General features: G+C 37.8%; 1 protein-coding gene across 2 annotated transcripts; it reads left to right on the forward strand.

Annotated features, from left to right (window-relative positions):
• Nucleotides 1-2: 2 nt before the first annotated feature.
• On the forward strand, nucleotides 3-12,222 carry heg1 (heart development protein with EGF-like domains 1). 2 transcript variants are annotated; one of them, XM_082174554.1, is made up of 14 exons: nucleotides 3-558; nucleotides 2,752-2,960; nucleotides 2,994-4,287; nucleotides 5,707-5,820; nucleotides 6,687-6,809; nucleotides 6,912-7,003; nucleotides 7,192-7,247; nucleotides 8,172-8,332; nucleotides 8,546-8,677; nucleotides 8,808-8,850; nucleotides 9,297-9,334; nucleotides 10,081-10,168; nucleotides 10,285-10,462; nucleotides 10,711-12,222. In XM_082174554.1, the coding sequence occupies exons 1-14, from the start codon at nucleotides 285-287 to the stop codon at nucleotides 10,852-10,854; spliced, it is 2,946 nt and encodes a 981-aa protein (XP_082030680.1). In that variant the 5' UTR covers nucleotides 3-284; the 3' UTR covers nucleotides 10,855-12,222. The 2 variants fall into 2 exon arrangements, with proteins under 2 accessions (XP_082030680.1, XP_082030679.1); XM_082174553.1 differs by having other exon boundaries at nucleotides 2,752-4,287.
• The last annotated feature ends 1,832 nt before the right edge of the window (nucleotides 12,223-14,054 follow it).

Below are 14,054 nucleotides of genomic sequence, written 5' to 3' on the forward strand. Positions count from 1 at the left end.
GGGGGGGAAGAAGAATCGCACCTGAATGTCTGAACCGAATCGAGCACACATTTGTGAGTGCGTTCATCCAGGAATGGGGTGGAAACCGCTCTAGCCTTCCCGGGGGGAGGAGTCACCCACTGCTCCGGTTTCCCACTCTCGCTGTCTGAAATAAAACCCTTCTAAACCTTCATCTCCAACTTTAAAACCAACATAAGGAATTTACTAATGGGAAACTGTTAAACGGACTCACTTTCCGATGGTGACCCGGACCACTTTGGCGTTTTATTTATTAGGAATTCTTTATGATGGAAACGTGTGTGGCGAGAAGCGCTCACCGTGTGGTTTTCACGGTCTTTATGCTTGTCCTAAATACTGTGATTGCCGAAACTTTCTCTACAGACGCGGACACCGATAACCCATTGAGTACCGAAACTTATTTTACCCGAACAACTGGTTCAAAACAAACGTCCCCCTGGCCGGGGAGAGAGGCCACTGCTACAGCTGTGGATCTACCGAGTGGACCGGGGGAGATGACGGACATTCCCGCCAGTGTGTCCATCACTGGGACGCGAGCGGGTGAGACTTCCACGCGCCTGTGGATGCCCAAAAGTGTTGTCTAGGCAGCTCACTAGTTTCTGCAACAGCCTCAGTCTACAGTCTGTGTAAAGTAGATATGACTAAGTTTGTTTTCAGGTGTAAAGCAGTATTGTGTTGAAACAACTTTTGCAGTTATAAGAAAGATTATAAAGATTCCACCTCCACTCAGACGTTGCTTATGTCATCAAGATTGAAATGTGTAAAACACAGGAAAACCAAATTATATTTTATATTTATACAATAAATGATTGTCTCAATGCAATGCATTATAATTATTATTATTGAAGTTGCAATAGCCCAGTAGTAAAAATAACGGTTTTTATTATGCAGCTGAAGCATCAGTATGAAGTAAAATGAATAAGATTACTTGCACTCTGTTTCCTCAGTTTTTGGAAGAGAATCTATTTTAATGAATGACCTCCTTGGCTCATGAACATCTTGGTTCATAAACTGTTCCACTTTCTTGAGCCAATGAATTCTATTCAGTCTGCAGTTGTTGTTTTTTTGGGTGATTTAATTTATAATATTTCTGTTCCATGTAATTTTGGCATCAAATGTGCAATTAAGTGAATTTAAATAAATGCATTGAATTGACTCAGATATAATCCACTCCACAAACATTTTGTATTGAATGTTGAGTAAATATGTTAAGATTGGTATTTAAAAAAGTTTTTGCTATCATTAGGGATTTGCATTATAGTGGCCGTCGGCCACACAGCTTTCTACAATAGGTATCAGTTTCAGAATTGCCCTTAAAAAACCCCATATGGATTTAACAGTACTTTCCAATGAGCTTTGTAGCCTCAGATCGCATTGAAGACATCAGAGGATTTGCTACCATTATTTCTGTTAATAATCATTCATGTGCGGCACATTATTCTAGCTTTATTTTCACATGCATAATTAGGACATGTTCTGTGAAAAATTTACCTCTTTTAAAACATCTTTAAAAAATAAAGGGAAGTATAAAATAGTGAGAGTTTGTATTTTGTTTAGCAAGCCAAAAATAACCAGACTTACAACTGTGATTGAGCCCAATCTTTCTTATTTTGCATCATTCTGCACTGGGTTTGACTAAAAATAACAACAACCTGTATTTCATGTCTTTTTTTGATCTCTTGCAATATTTAGGGCTGGGTTTCCCAAAAGCATCATGAAATTGATGGTAGAGACCATTGGTGGCAATTGTTCTACGCTCAACTTAGGCTTACGATGCTTTTGGGAAAGCAGATCATGTTAATCTACTTTCTGTAAAACAGCTTGTTCTTAGGCCTGTCTCCATCCCCATCAGTTAGAGTTGACTGGATGTCCCTGAACATAATGCAAGTTGAAAGATCTTATGTTGAAACATCTCTGTAATGCAAGGTGAAAGAAAAAATTTTCAGCAAGTGAGTACATTTTTAGAATGTGAAATGACCCAAAATCATGGCTTTCCACACTACAATCAACTTTGAATCTATCTCGGTCTTCAACAGAAGTATTAATTTCACAATAGCTCATTTAGATTCAAATGGATTTCAACAGACCAGAAGTATAATGATTTTATTTTGTAGCCATGTACGACAGAGCCATGATTCCATTACTAAGAAACAAAGCTACAAAAGTATGTCTTACTGTACTTAATTAAACTGATTTACATATTTTAAAAGATCAAATCTAAATGTAAGTGAAAATTTATATTAGAGTATCCAGGTCTGATTTGTTAACCATAAAGGTAATGCTAGGTTAAAAAGGTCACCCTTTTTAAATATGTGTTCATCGAAAAGCATCCTGCTCCAGTCAGCGGTTCACTTGATTATAGTTTTGCCTGTGTATGAACTCAGTACAGGCAGTGACAACGCTGTAATATGGACTTTGCTAGGTCAGCTGAAGGAAGGAAACAGTAGGTCCCAATGGGTCAGATCCCCTCCATTTTTAGGGCTCAATCTTTTGTTAGGTTAGACGAGCTTGGCTGCCAATTGTTCTCCACCCAAAATCATTACATCCGCAGTCACTTCTGAAAACATCTCACATAGTTCATAAAGTTTCCCAAGGCTCACACCACATGAAGCGCACCCTTGTGGCCATGCTTCTCAAATTTCCCCATCCTGAATTTCATTATTATTAAATGTTTTGATATTTTTAAATACATAGTTTCCCATATTTTATTGTTCTTTATTTTTTCCAAACTAGGACATTCAGAAAAACCTTTATTCATCTCTACCAATACAGCAGACTGGGCGACTAGTATGGTATCAGATGAGTCCACTGAACATCTGCGGTCTGACAAAGAGCTTACCCATAATGCCACAGCCCAATGGGAGGGTTCATCAGTAGCATCGCACAGCATCACCAGCCACCAGCCAGTGACAGAGACCCGAACAGTGCGAGACATTTCCGTGAGAGATGTGGACACCACCGACTCTTTCTCTCGCAGAGATGTGGACACCACCGACTCTTTCTCTCGCACTGATTTCACCTTCACTTCCACCACCAACCGAGTCGGAGAACGCACACTGCTTTCGGTGATCTCCAACAGCACCTCTGCGTACACGGAAGACTCCAACTCCTCTGTTACTGGGAGCTTGGAGCAGAGGACATCAGGAGTCACCCAAGAAAAGGAGGAAACAGAAGATGTATCTACAGTGTCTGATAAGACTGAGCCCACTTTTGAAGATCATAATGCCACCAGTGCAACTCAAGGCCACTCTTTGGAGACCGAACGGCCAACGTTGTCCCAAGGCACTGAGTCACAGACAGGACAGCCTAGTGTCACAGGACAGACCTTTGAGCAGGTGTCTGATAATGACAATCTAAATTCAACAACCCCTCTCACAGTGATCAATAGAGATGTAGAGGAAACGGATGTCACATCTGTAAGCAGTGGGACATCTTATACAGAAACCGGTGACTCTGTTTCATCTATCCCACCCTTTACCTCTGGCGAACACACCAATGCCACTAGCACATCCCAACAGAGCCGTGATTCCACAGTAACTTATTCAGTGGATACTGGTGCTTCCACTGAGTTTTCAACCAGATCTGTCAGCTCCACTGGCCGTGGGGAATCCGAAGGGTCTCCAACCCATACAGTGGAGGAGACGACCATTCAGGACCTGACTACTGCACCCCCAGCGCTTGACGATGTAGCCACCACAGTTGATGACTTGGATTTCAAGTTCCTTACTAGCCAACCGCCCTTCGTCTCCAAAACCGATGATCAGACAAACACGGAAGTCGTGCCAACATCTGCCACACCAGCAACTCAGAGGACACAGGTTACAGAGGAAGCCACTACAAAGGCATCTACCGTCTACAGTTCTACCAACGCATTCACTACCATGCCTCCTCTCGTCACCACCCGTCAGCTTCAACCAAGCACCACACAGCAAGCACAATCAGAACACTCTACCATAGTTACCACTGATATCGTTCAGGTGCTGCGGACGACACCCTCCACAACCCAGCGCCCGCCCACCTCCAGTACTGGTGTACCACAGGCACCCAGCACATCTGATTCTGCTGACGCCACCACCTTGCATATAGAAACTAGCACGGCCACGCCAGGGAACACTACTGCTCATGGTGGACGTGCAACAACCCCTTACAGCAAGAGCACCCCGACCAGGACCACTGTGGCGGTAACCACCAGGAATCACACAGACAGAAGCACCACAGAGATGGGAACCACAACCATGCAGATGCCTTTTAGGTCAACAGCGTCAACAGGTATGTTCGACTTTTGGTATTTACACAGTGATGTGCAACATTCAAATCACCATTTTTGTTGGTAATATCAATGGTGCTTATTGCACCGATGCACAGATATTAGAACTCTGTCCCATTACCGATAAATGTTCGATATAAAATGTATATACGGTACAATTCAAAGGTTTGGTGCTTTTTATATATATATATATATATATATATATATATATATATATATATATATATATATATATATATATATATATATATATATATATATATAATAAAGTGTTATAACATGCATTAAATTGATATAAAGTGTCAGCAAAGACATTTATAATGTTGCAAAAGATTTCTATCTCAAATAAATGTTGTTTTAAACTTTCTATTCATTAAAGAATCATGAAAAAATGTTTCATGATTTTCACAAAAATTATTAAGCAGCACACCATTTTCAACATTGATAAAAATGAGAAATGTTTCTTGAGCACCAAATCAGAATATTTGAATGATTTCTGAAGGATCATTTAATACTGAAGACTGGAGTTATGGCTAATAGAAAATAGTTATTTTAAACTGAAATAATATTTCATATTTATTACATTAATCATTTTGTTACTGTTTTTTTTTTACTGCTTTTTCAGCCTTGGCGAACATAAGATACTTCTTTTAAAAAACATAAAAAAATCTAACCGGCCCCAAAACTTTAACAGTTGTGTGCATTTGTCTAAATAAAAAAAATAAAAAACACTAAATGCTTCATTTGAATTTAGGCATTACATCATCACAATGTACTGTGTTGAGTAGTGACAGAGATTACATTTAAGTTTGAATAAATTATTAGTGTTTTTAAAAGATTCAGCGTCAGATAAATGAACGAAAAACAGGAATCTACAATACTGGCTGATATACATCCAAATATGCATAATTTATCACATATTGTTTGTGCAACGGACATTAATAATACCTTAAATCATGTTGCTTATCAAGGATAGCTGTGCTATAGATTTTTTCGAAATGATTAGATTTAAAGGTATAGTGCACCCAAAAATGAAACTTCTGTCTTCATTTGCTCATCCTCATGTCGTACCAATCCTGTATGACTTTCTGCTGTAAAAAAAAAGAAGATATTTAAAAGAACATTAGAGGCCAAAGACAAAAAAACTGCAACATTTCTCAAATGATCTTCTTTCATGTTCCACAGGTAAAGTAAATGATGACATAATTTTCACTTTTGTGTGGATTATCCCTAAAATCTTCACTTAACAGGCAATCAAATTGACAAAGTCCCATAGACTTACATTGAAAGAGAGAATTGGGTTGGCTCTTTTGACTCAGACTAGTAATTGTATATTAAGTGATAATATACAATGTTTGTGTCTTCACCTGTTCATTTGAATTACTTCAGAACAATTCTAACAATCTCTTTCTCCTCTGTAGGTCATGTGTGTGAGCCTAAAACCTGTGCAAATGGAGGCCACTGTGTTCGATCAGCCGAGGGAAGTTACCACTGTCAATGTCTCCCTGCGTGGACCGGACCCTTCTGCACTAAAGGTAAGAAGCCCACTTTAATGGACACTAACAACTAAATTGGGCCATTGTTGTCAAGCTACAAGTCTTAATGGTGTAACTTAAAGGAGCCGTATGTAAGATTGTGGCCAAAACTGGTACTGCAATCACTTTCAAATTACTATAGAGCGGTGTATCCCCTCCCCCTCCCCCTTGACTCGAGGTTGCCAGATAGGCTGCAGGATCCAGCAGGAACGTAGGCTGCTACGTAGCTGTGGTAACTAGAGCAGAGCTGGCAACCCGGATGCCGAAACACTACTGACTTCGTGATTGGTAGATAGGTGGAGGGTGGAGCTTCAGGCCAAAACACAAGATGACAACATCAACATCAGTTGAGGGCTGCAACTTCACTTTTTAAATGACAATATCCTGGTCGTACTACTGTTGCCAGTGATATAAGTATTTGAAATGAACATGATTTCTTAATGTCTAGTGACATATCAGGGCCATTTTATGATTAATTGAAATACATTTCTTACATACAGCTCCTTTAAGAGGGCAGTGACAAACAGGAACAGGAATTGACTTAGGGATCACTAATGCTGTAATATCAAATTAAAGGTTTTATTCATGCTAGTCCCAGGCACTTTTCAAATCACAGTTGAACTAGGTTTAGGATAGATAGAGGTTTTCTGACAAATATATATTAACACGGAATGTAGTACAATGTTACATTATAAATTACATTATTTTAGTTTTCTATGTAGTCAATATTTCCAATTTCTTATTTTTTTTAAACAAGTGACCACATGCCACAATATGTACAGTATATTAGTAATGTGATACATGTTACCATTAGAGTTGGTGACAAAAATGAACATTGATCGATTAGGTGTTATGTTTTTCTGTAGATGTGGATGAGTGTGTGAATAGTCCGTGCCCCCTGGGTTCAGTGTGTGTCAACACAAGTGGCTCTTTCAGCTGTAAATGTGCCCTGGGCTTTGACCTGGAGGATGGCCGCAGTTGTACGCAAGGTAGGTGGTCAGTTGTCCACACGAAAATAATATCCAGAATATATAAAGGCATTTCAGTGATAACTGAACCCTCACTTTATTTGCTTTGGCTTTACCCTGCAGTGAAGACATTTTTGGGCAACTTCACCGTCAACAACTCCATGCATCTCGGAAGTTCAGGTCTGCATGAGCTCCACAGAGAGATCCTACAACTGGTACGCAACAATATGCTGCATTTCACACCTGACCTCTCCTCCTTACAACCACACAGCCAAATCAATGCAGCTAATGTTATATAGCAACCATTATGGAAATAGAGAGGTAATTGGTTGAACATGATACACTGATGTATTGAACATGGAGTTGAGGTTTATTTGATACATTTGTGAATTGTTTTTTTCAGCTCAATGCCTCTCTCTCCACCTTCCATGGTTACAGACGCTCCACTTTGGGTAAAATGTGAGTTCCTACTAATCTTCCAGAGACCCAGCAGGAAAATTAGGCCATACGAGGCACACAAATCAATTTAGTTGGTCATATGCAACTACTGATGTGTCAATCCAGTGTCAATATCTTTTTTCTGTACCATTTATACAGCGGTAGATATATTTGTGCAGCCATCAGTAGGCAGGACTGTTTTATGTTATGTACATGTGAGGAGAAATAAACAATAAATAAAAATAGTGTTGGACGTGTCCCAAACAAGGAAAAACTTGGATTTAAGGGATGTAACAGAAAGCAGAGTTTGGTTGTTTACAGTTGCTGAACAGCATTCAGTGGATTCAATTAATTTGATACATTTTTAATGTTTTAAATATTACATTTTTTTTTTTCCAATTCAATGGATTTTCCAAAAAACGGCATTACTGCATTATTAAATACATTACTACATTGCTGTTCAAATGTATTTTTTAAAATGTTTTTGAAAGGTCTTATGCTCACCCAGTGGTTCATTTATTCGAACAAAAATACAATAAAATAGTAATTATAATTTAACTGATTTCGATTATAATATATTGCCTGTTACGGCAATTTTTTTGTAACATTACAAATGTCTTTACTGTCACGTTTGATCAATTTAATGCTGAAAAAATAAAATAAAATAATAATTTGTATTTTTAATAAACCATATGCGTTCACTCCTATAAATACTGTATATCCATTCTATAATTTATAAAGCATTTAATTTAACCTTTAACCGGCTAAAAATTATTATAGTGTGTGTGATACTGTTATGAATAGAGATTTTGGTCATACCAGTTGCAATGTTTCAGTAATTCATATTCCTATCATCTATAAATTCATAATTTCATTTCTGACATGAATTCAGGGTGTGATTTTTCTTTGTTCTCACATGTATGTGAATACATTTGCCCTGTGCAGAGATGGAGAAGGTGTGCAGATCTCAGTGGTGAGCATGTTTTCACTCTCCTCCAATGTGACCAGCGCGGATGTCAACAACAGCATCCAGATGTCCCTGAGCAACTGCAGCCGGACGTACTCGCACTGCACCATTAAGCTTCAGCACCAGCTCTCATATCACGGTACCATTCAGCATCATACTCTTATCTCAAATCCATTCCCTCTGTTCTTATCCTCCACTCTACTCCACCACTTCAGAGATATGATAATCACGCAATACACACAGATAACACAGTCTTGAGGGGGCTTTTTCATTTGGCCTCTACAATAATATTTTGGAAAGCTCTTTGTGGCACTGTTTATCTCTTTGTTCTGAAGCACTTCTTTCTGTTTAGTGGGGAGCCTGTGCTTGGCCCAGAAGAAGTGTGATTTGCAGTACTCCGTGTGCACAGACACTAGCGGGATCCCATTCTGTCAGTGCCACCCCGGGTACTTTAAGAAGAACCCAGGGGACATGACCTGCAGAGGTACAACATACTTTTGTCCCTTTTCAGTTCTTTGAAGAATTAAACTGTGGGATTTTGTGTAGTGCCACTGTACAAATGAATGTCAAGTTTCTCATTTTATATATCTTTAAATGTACATGTTTTCTTTTAGACTGTGGAGATGGACGCAAGCTGGTTAATGGCAGCTGTGTTGAGTAAGTATGTGGTTTATTAATGCGTTAAGCAAATATCACTGTAAACAATCAGTCAAAAGTTTGGACATACTAATTTGTTCTATATTATGGAAGTATGGGAATTATGTTAAAATTAGCTTCTTCATTATAGCCCTCTTTGGTTAGATTGCAGCTCTGAACACCCTGGGCATTCTCTAAACTTCATGAGGTGCCACCTGAGAAGCTTTTTAAACAGTTTTGAAGGAGTTCCCATTTATTCTTGGCATGCTTGTTACCTGTTGGCTGCTTTTCCTTCACTATCCGGTCCAACTCATCCATTTCCAATTTCAGATCAAGAGCTTTTTAAGATCATGGGAAACAAATTCAGCCAATAGAGTCCAAACTTTTCACTGGCAGTCTGAAAAGTTTGTTTTGTACATATGTATTTTTTTGTGTGCAAAAAATAAACTTATTTTTAACTTCTTCAGGTGCATGTTTGGATTTGGAGGTTTCAACTGCAATAATTGTAAGATCTTATTTTAATTTATATTATTTTTGTATTTATAAATGCTTTAAGAGTAAAAGATTTAAAAATAACTTGAAGGGTTAGTGAAAATTATCCCATAATTTACTCATCCTCAAGCCATCCTAGGTGTATATGACTTCCTTTTTTCAGCAAAACATAATCGGAGTTATATTAAAAACATATATCCTGGCTTTTCCAAGCTTTATAATGAGAGTGAATGGTAAAAAAAATGTGAAGCCCAAAAAAACATTTCTCTTTAAAAACTCTTGTTTTAGACCTCTAATTTGTGACCGGTATTTAGTTTTTTTCTATCCTCTGCTCTCCCGCGTTTGTCAAGACGTCATGCGTCAGATCAGAGGTCATTCTTCAGCCAGAACTCGACTCACGGCCGTTACCAAAAGCCAGTTATTATAGTTTATAAAGTTATAATAAATAGGTATATTTTTCTTTCAAAAACGCATCGCTTTTATCAACCCCCTGAAGCCGTATGGATTTCTTTTATGATGGATGAATGCGCTTTTTTGGGCTTCGAAAAAATAAAATGGCACCATTCATTCCCATTATAAAGCTTGGAAGAGCAAGGATATTTTTTAATATAACTCCGACTGTGTTTGGCTGAAAGAAGAATGTCATATACACCCAGGATGGCTTGAGGGTGAGTAAATTGTTTTAGTTCCAGACTTATGTGTTTCAGTGCCAATAAATATAATTTTTTTATGTCGCTAAAATAATCTTGTGTTTAACAGTCTATAAGCTGATAGCCTTGGTGGTCTCTCCTGCTGGAGGAGCTCTTCTATTGATTGTCGTCATTGCTCTTATAGTCACCTGCTGCAAGTAAGATCATAATAAAAAATGGCAATTTCCTCCTCAAGTTACACACAAATAGCTTTTTTTATATATTTTAAATGACAATAATGTCTAAAAAGTATTTTTTTACACTGCATCCTCAGAAAGGACAAAAATGACATCAACAAAATCATCTTCAAAAGTGGAGACCTTCAGATGTCGCCCTACGCAGAGTTCCCTAAGAGTAATCGTGTGTCAATGGAGTGGGGCAGAGAGACTATTGAGATGCAGGAGAACGGCAGTACTAAAAATCTCCTGCAAATGACAGACATTTATTACTCGGTATGTGTTCATATGCACTTATCTTTTTAACTTTTATGTTTGACCTCCAGAGATTTCATTGATCATTTATACTGTATTGTAAAACCAGAGCTGAGCCAAGGCACTGCGAGTTTGAGTCTGTCTCGTGATGTTTGGTTAAAAATAAATAAAACCAGGAAAGAAAAAACACTTCAGATGACCATGCACATCCTGAATTGGTGGATTTTCCACATGATTAACTAATTTATGACTGATATTATCTCTTTTAGCCTGCACTGAGGAATGCTGACCTGGAGCGTAATGGTCTGTATCCGTTCTCCGGCCTCCCCGGTTCAAGGCATTCCTGTATCTACCCAGCTCAGTGGAACCCTTCCTTCATAAGCGATGATTCACGGCGAAGGGACTACTTCTGACGGCCTTAGCCAGCAGGCGTTTCATTTTTAATGCTGCATATAAGCTCTCTTGCCGTGGTTGGACCTGTCGCAGATTCTGGAGCTGGATACTTACCACTAAAGGCCTTTGAATGTGAAAATGAGCTGGCAGGAAAAGACCATTATCTGTGAGACTGGAAGAGAGCCGCAGAGCCCTGTCAGGTCAATTTAGCATTTGAACACAGTGCCACAATAAGATTTTAGTTTCTGGTGTGGAGTTGATGAGCTGATGTTGTCAGCTCGCCACAGAGTGTTTATTCTTAAGTGGATTCAGTGAATTTAAACTAGACAAATGAAGAATAACACGTAAGATGCCTGAAGTACAGTAGAACTTTTATATCATAAAAGTTTGCACTATGAACTTGTCACACAGATATTATCTCAAATGGAAAAAGCCATAAATGTATCATATTTATACTTGGAATAATGTATCCAACTGGTTTGTACTGTGTTAAGTTTTGGTGAGTGATGGAGTATCTTGGAAGTCTGTTTGAGTATGTTCATCAAAAGTTAATGGGATAGTTCACCTCAAAATGAAAAATTCTGTCACCATTTTCTCACCCACAACACACTAAAGGAGTTATTTGTAACATAATTTCCAAACTGCTTTTGACTAAAAAATTATTTCAGATTCAGAAGACTTTGAATATAGTGCATGACTTATTGACAGTTATCATGAATTATGGTGCTTTTTTGGAGCTTGACAGCCCCTGGTCCACATTCACTTGAGATTGTATGGAATAGAGCTGTGAGAACACATTAGAAAGATAGTCATATGGGTTTGGAACAACATGAGGGTGAGTTTATGATGACATTATTACATCTTTTGGGTTAACAATCTCTTTAATGCTTTGTAGTGGTTTAGTTTTATAGAAACATTGTGAGATTTACGCTGGAGAATTAAACCTGTGCACATGCTGGTAGGATTTTGAAACAATATTACTGGATGCAGCATTTGTGTGAAATGTAGCAAATATTGCCACAAGGTATTACCGTTTGTTTGAACAACAGTAATAATCATAAAATGCTGTGCTGCCTTGTTTGTTTTCTAATTTATTTTATTTAAGTTTTCTGATTCAGATAAAGATACTGTAGTATTATCTGAGGACCTCCCATGTGTTTGTATGGATGCTTAGTGATGCATGAGAGGATGGACTTCACCTGGTGCCAGGTGTCCATTTTATTTGAACTAATGTGTGTTCTTGTGAGATGTGCTTTATTTGTAATCTTTAATATCAGAGACTGCTTTCCTAACTCATTAGTATTTTCCCCTCTGTGGATGGTCAAATTAATCTGGCGTTGTAGTCAGAATTGTATTGTAGAAAGGAGAAATAAAGTTCGATTTCTTGAGCTTGTTTTACCTGTTGAACTCTTTAATATTAAAGAATAGTTCACCCAAAAGTGATATTTGACCCTTCACTAAGCCTGACCTTAAAAACGGACCGATCCTACCGTAGGAACTGTGGTCATTTGCGTTTTCTTAGATAACTTTTTGCCCTTTTAAAATGTAAGAAGAAGGATCTTTAGATTTGGATAATTGTTTTAAGATTGTAAATTGTTCTCTTTTTTTTCCCTTCTGTAGAAATTCCAAAATGAACTGCAAACGACCAAAACGCCATTTGCCATTTTAATTACGGCCTTCCATAAAACGTAATCGTTCTCTCACGACTCGCCTCTCGTGACCAAACGTCTTTGACGTTTGAGAGCAGCAACGCACAAGTCTTGGAATAAACTGCACTAATATGTAGCCTAATATGGTCACTTTTATGTCACTTTCTTTTTTTATTTGTCCAGGAGTATGCTATAAAAATAAATAAATAAAGTCATACGTTTTTGAACGGCATGAGGGTGAGTAGGCCTACATGAAAATAACAATTCTGGCATTCTAGTTTTTGTACCAGTGTCCATAGTCATGTGGTGTCCTTTAATTTTTTGAAATACAAATAAAAGATGGATGAAGTAATGGCTCAAAAGACTTTCCACTGAGCTGTGGACGCAACAAGGAAGCATTAATATATTGACCACAATGAGTCATTCAAAAAGGTGGAAATGATTTAGATAAAAACTAATTTCCGTCTCAAATAAAGATATAATTTCTGTAGTTTTTTATTTTGTGCATTGAAATTACAGAAGTACTGAACTTTTACTGCTCCATAGTTTAAAGATATTTACGTATTTAAATTAGGGGTGGAACCTTTCTTCACTTCTTCCTCTTTGTGGCTAGTGGTAAAATGGTTTTGTTCATTGTTAACATGAACTTTTGTTTTTATTGCCGCTATTCTGATGTTATTTGTCTACTGTATGTTTTCTTCAAAGAAAGGACCAGTAAATCCACTGCTTATGACTGGGGTCATTAGAATGCAATCCTATTCTTAACATTTGTAATCTTTTTTTTTCTCTCTCTGACATTGTTTTTTTTTCAGAAACTGCTACAGTATACTCTTTGCAATAAGGACTGGATTGTTCCTGCCCAGCAGCCTATTTTGATATGGATGACGCACATTAGACTCTTTGTAGGCCTACTTGTTTTTTGACAGACTCTTCTTTCTATTTGAATCCATGTTATCTGGAAGTTGAGGTTTCTGCAATGAACTGAATTCAACCAGCATTTATCTGAACATCACCAGCAAAACAACAGTAGGATACTGCATTTTAACCAGACTTTTGGTTCAGGTGTTGCTTTGTCTTGGCAATATGCTGGCATCAAGCAGTGCAGCTGTTGTCCATTGCAACTGGCAAAAAACTATAAACCCTGAAATTTCCTCTTTCTTAATCAGTCAGTTTAGGTTATGTCACTTCTGGCAGCAGATACATTTATTGGCACAGTTTAATGGGGAAGCAATGTTGGGGCAGCTCCCAAAATAAATAAAAAATCTAAAAATGTTCTGAAATGTGGATGGATAAAATACAATAATTGTCAATGATATATGAATATATTTTGCAGAATGGTTGATTTGAATGGATCATTTTACCCTGAAATGAAATTATGTTGACATTTGTAAACCTCAAACTCCCATTTCCCTCCTTTTCCCTCCCTCTCACTTTCCCTGTATTTCAAAGGGGTTAAGTGATTTTTGCAAATCTTATAACACCAGTTTCTCCACTTTGACGTGTTGCAAGAGTGCATCATGTTTCCTTTCTTTCTGATTATTCAGAAATATACTATATAGACTCTACATAGT

Source organism: Leuciscus leuciscus (assembly GCF_965113295.1).
Source record: "Leuciscus leuciscus genome assembly, chromosome: 7".
Lineage (NCBI taxonomy): Eukaryota > Metazoa > Chordata > Actinopteri > Cypriniformes > Leuciscidae > Leuciscus > Leuciscus leuciscus.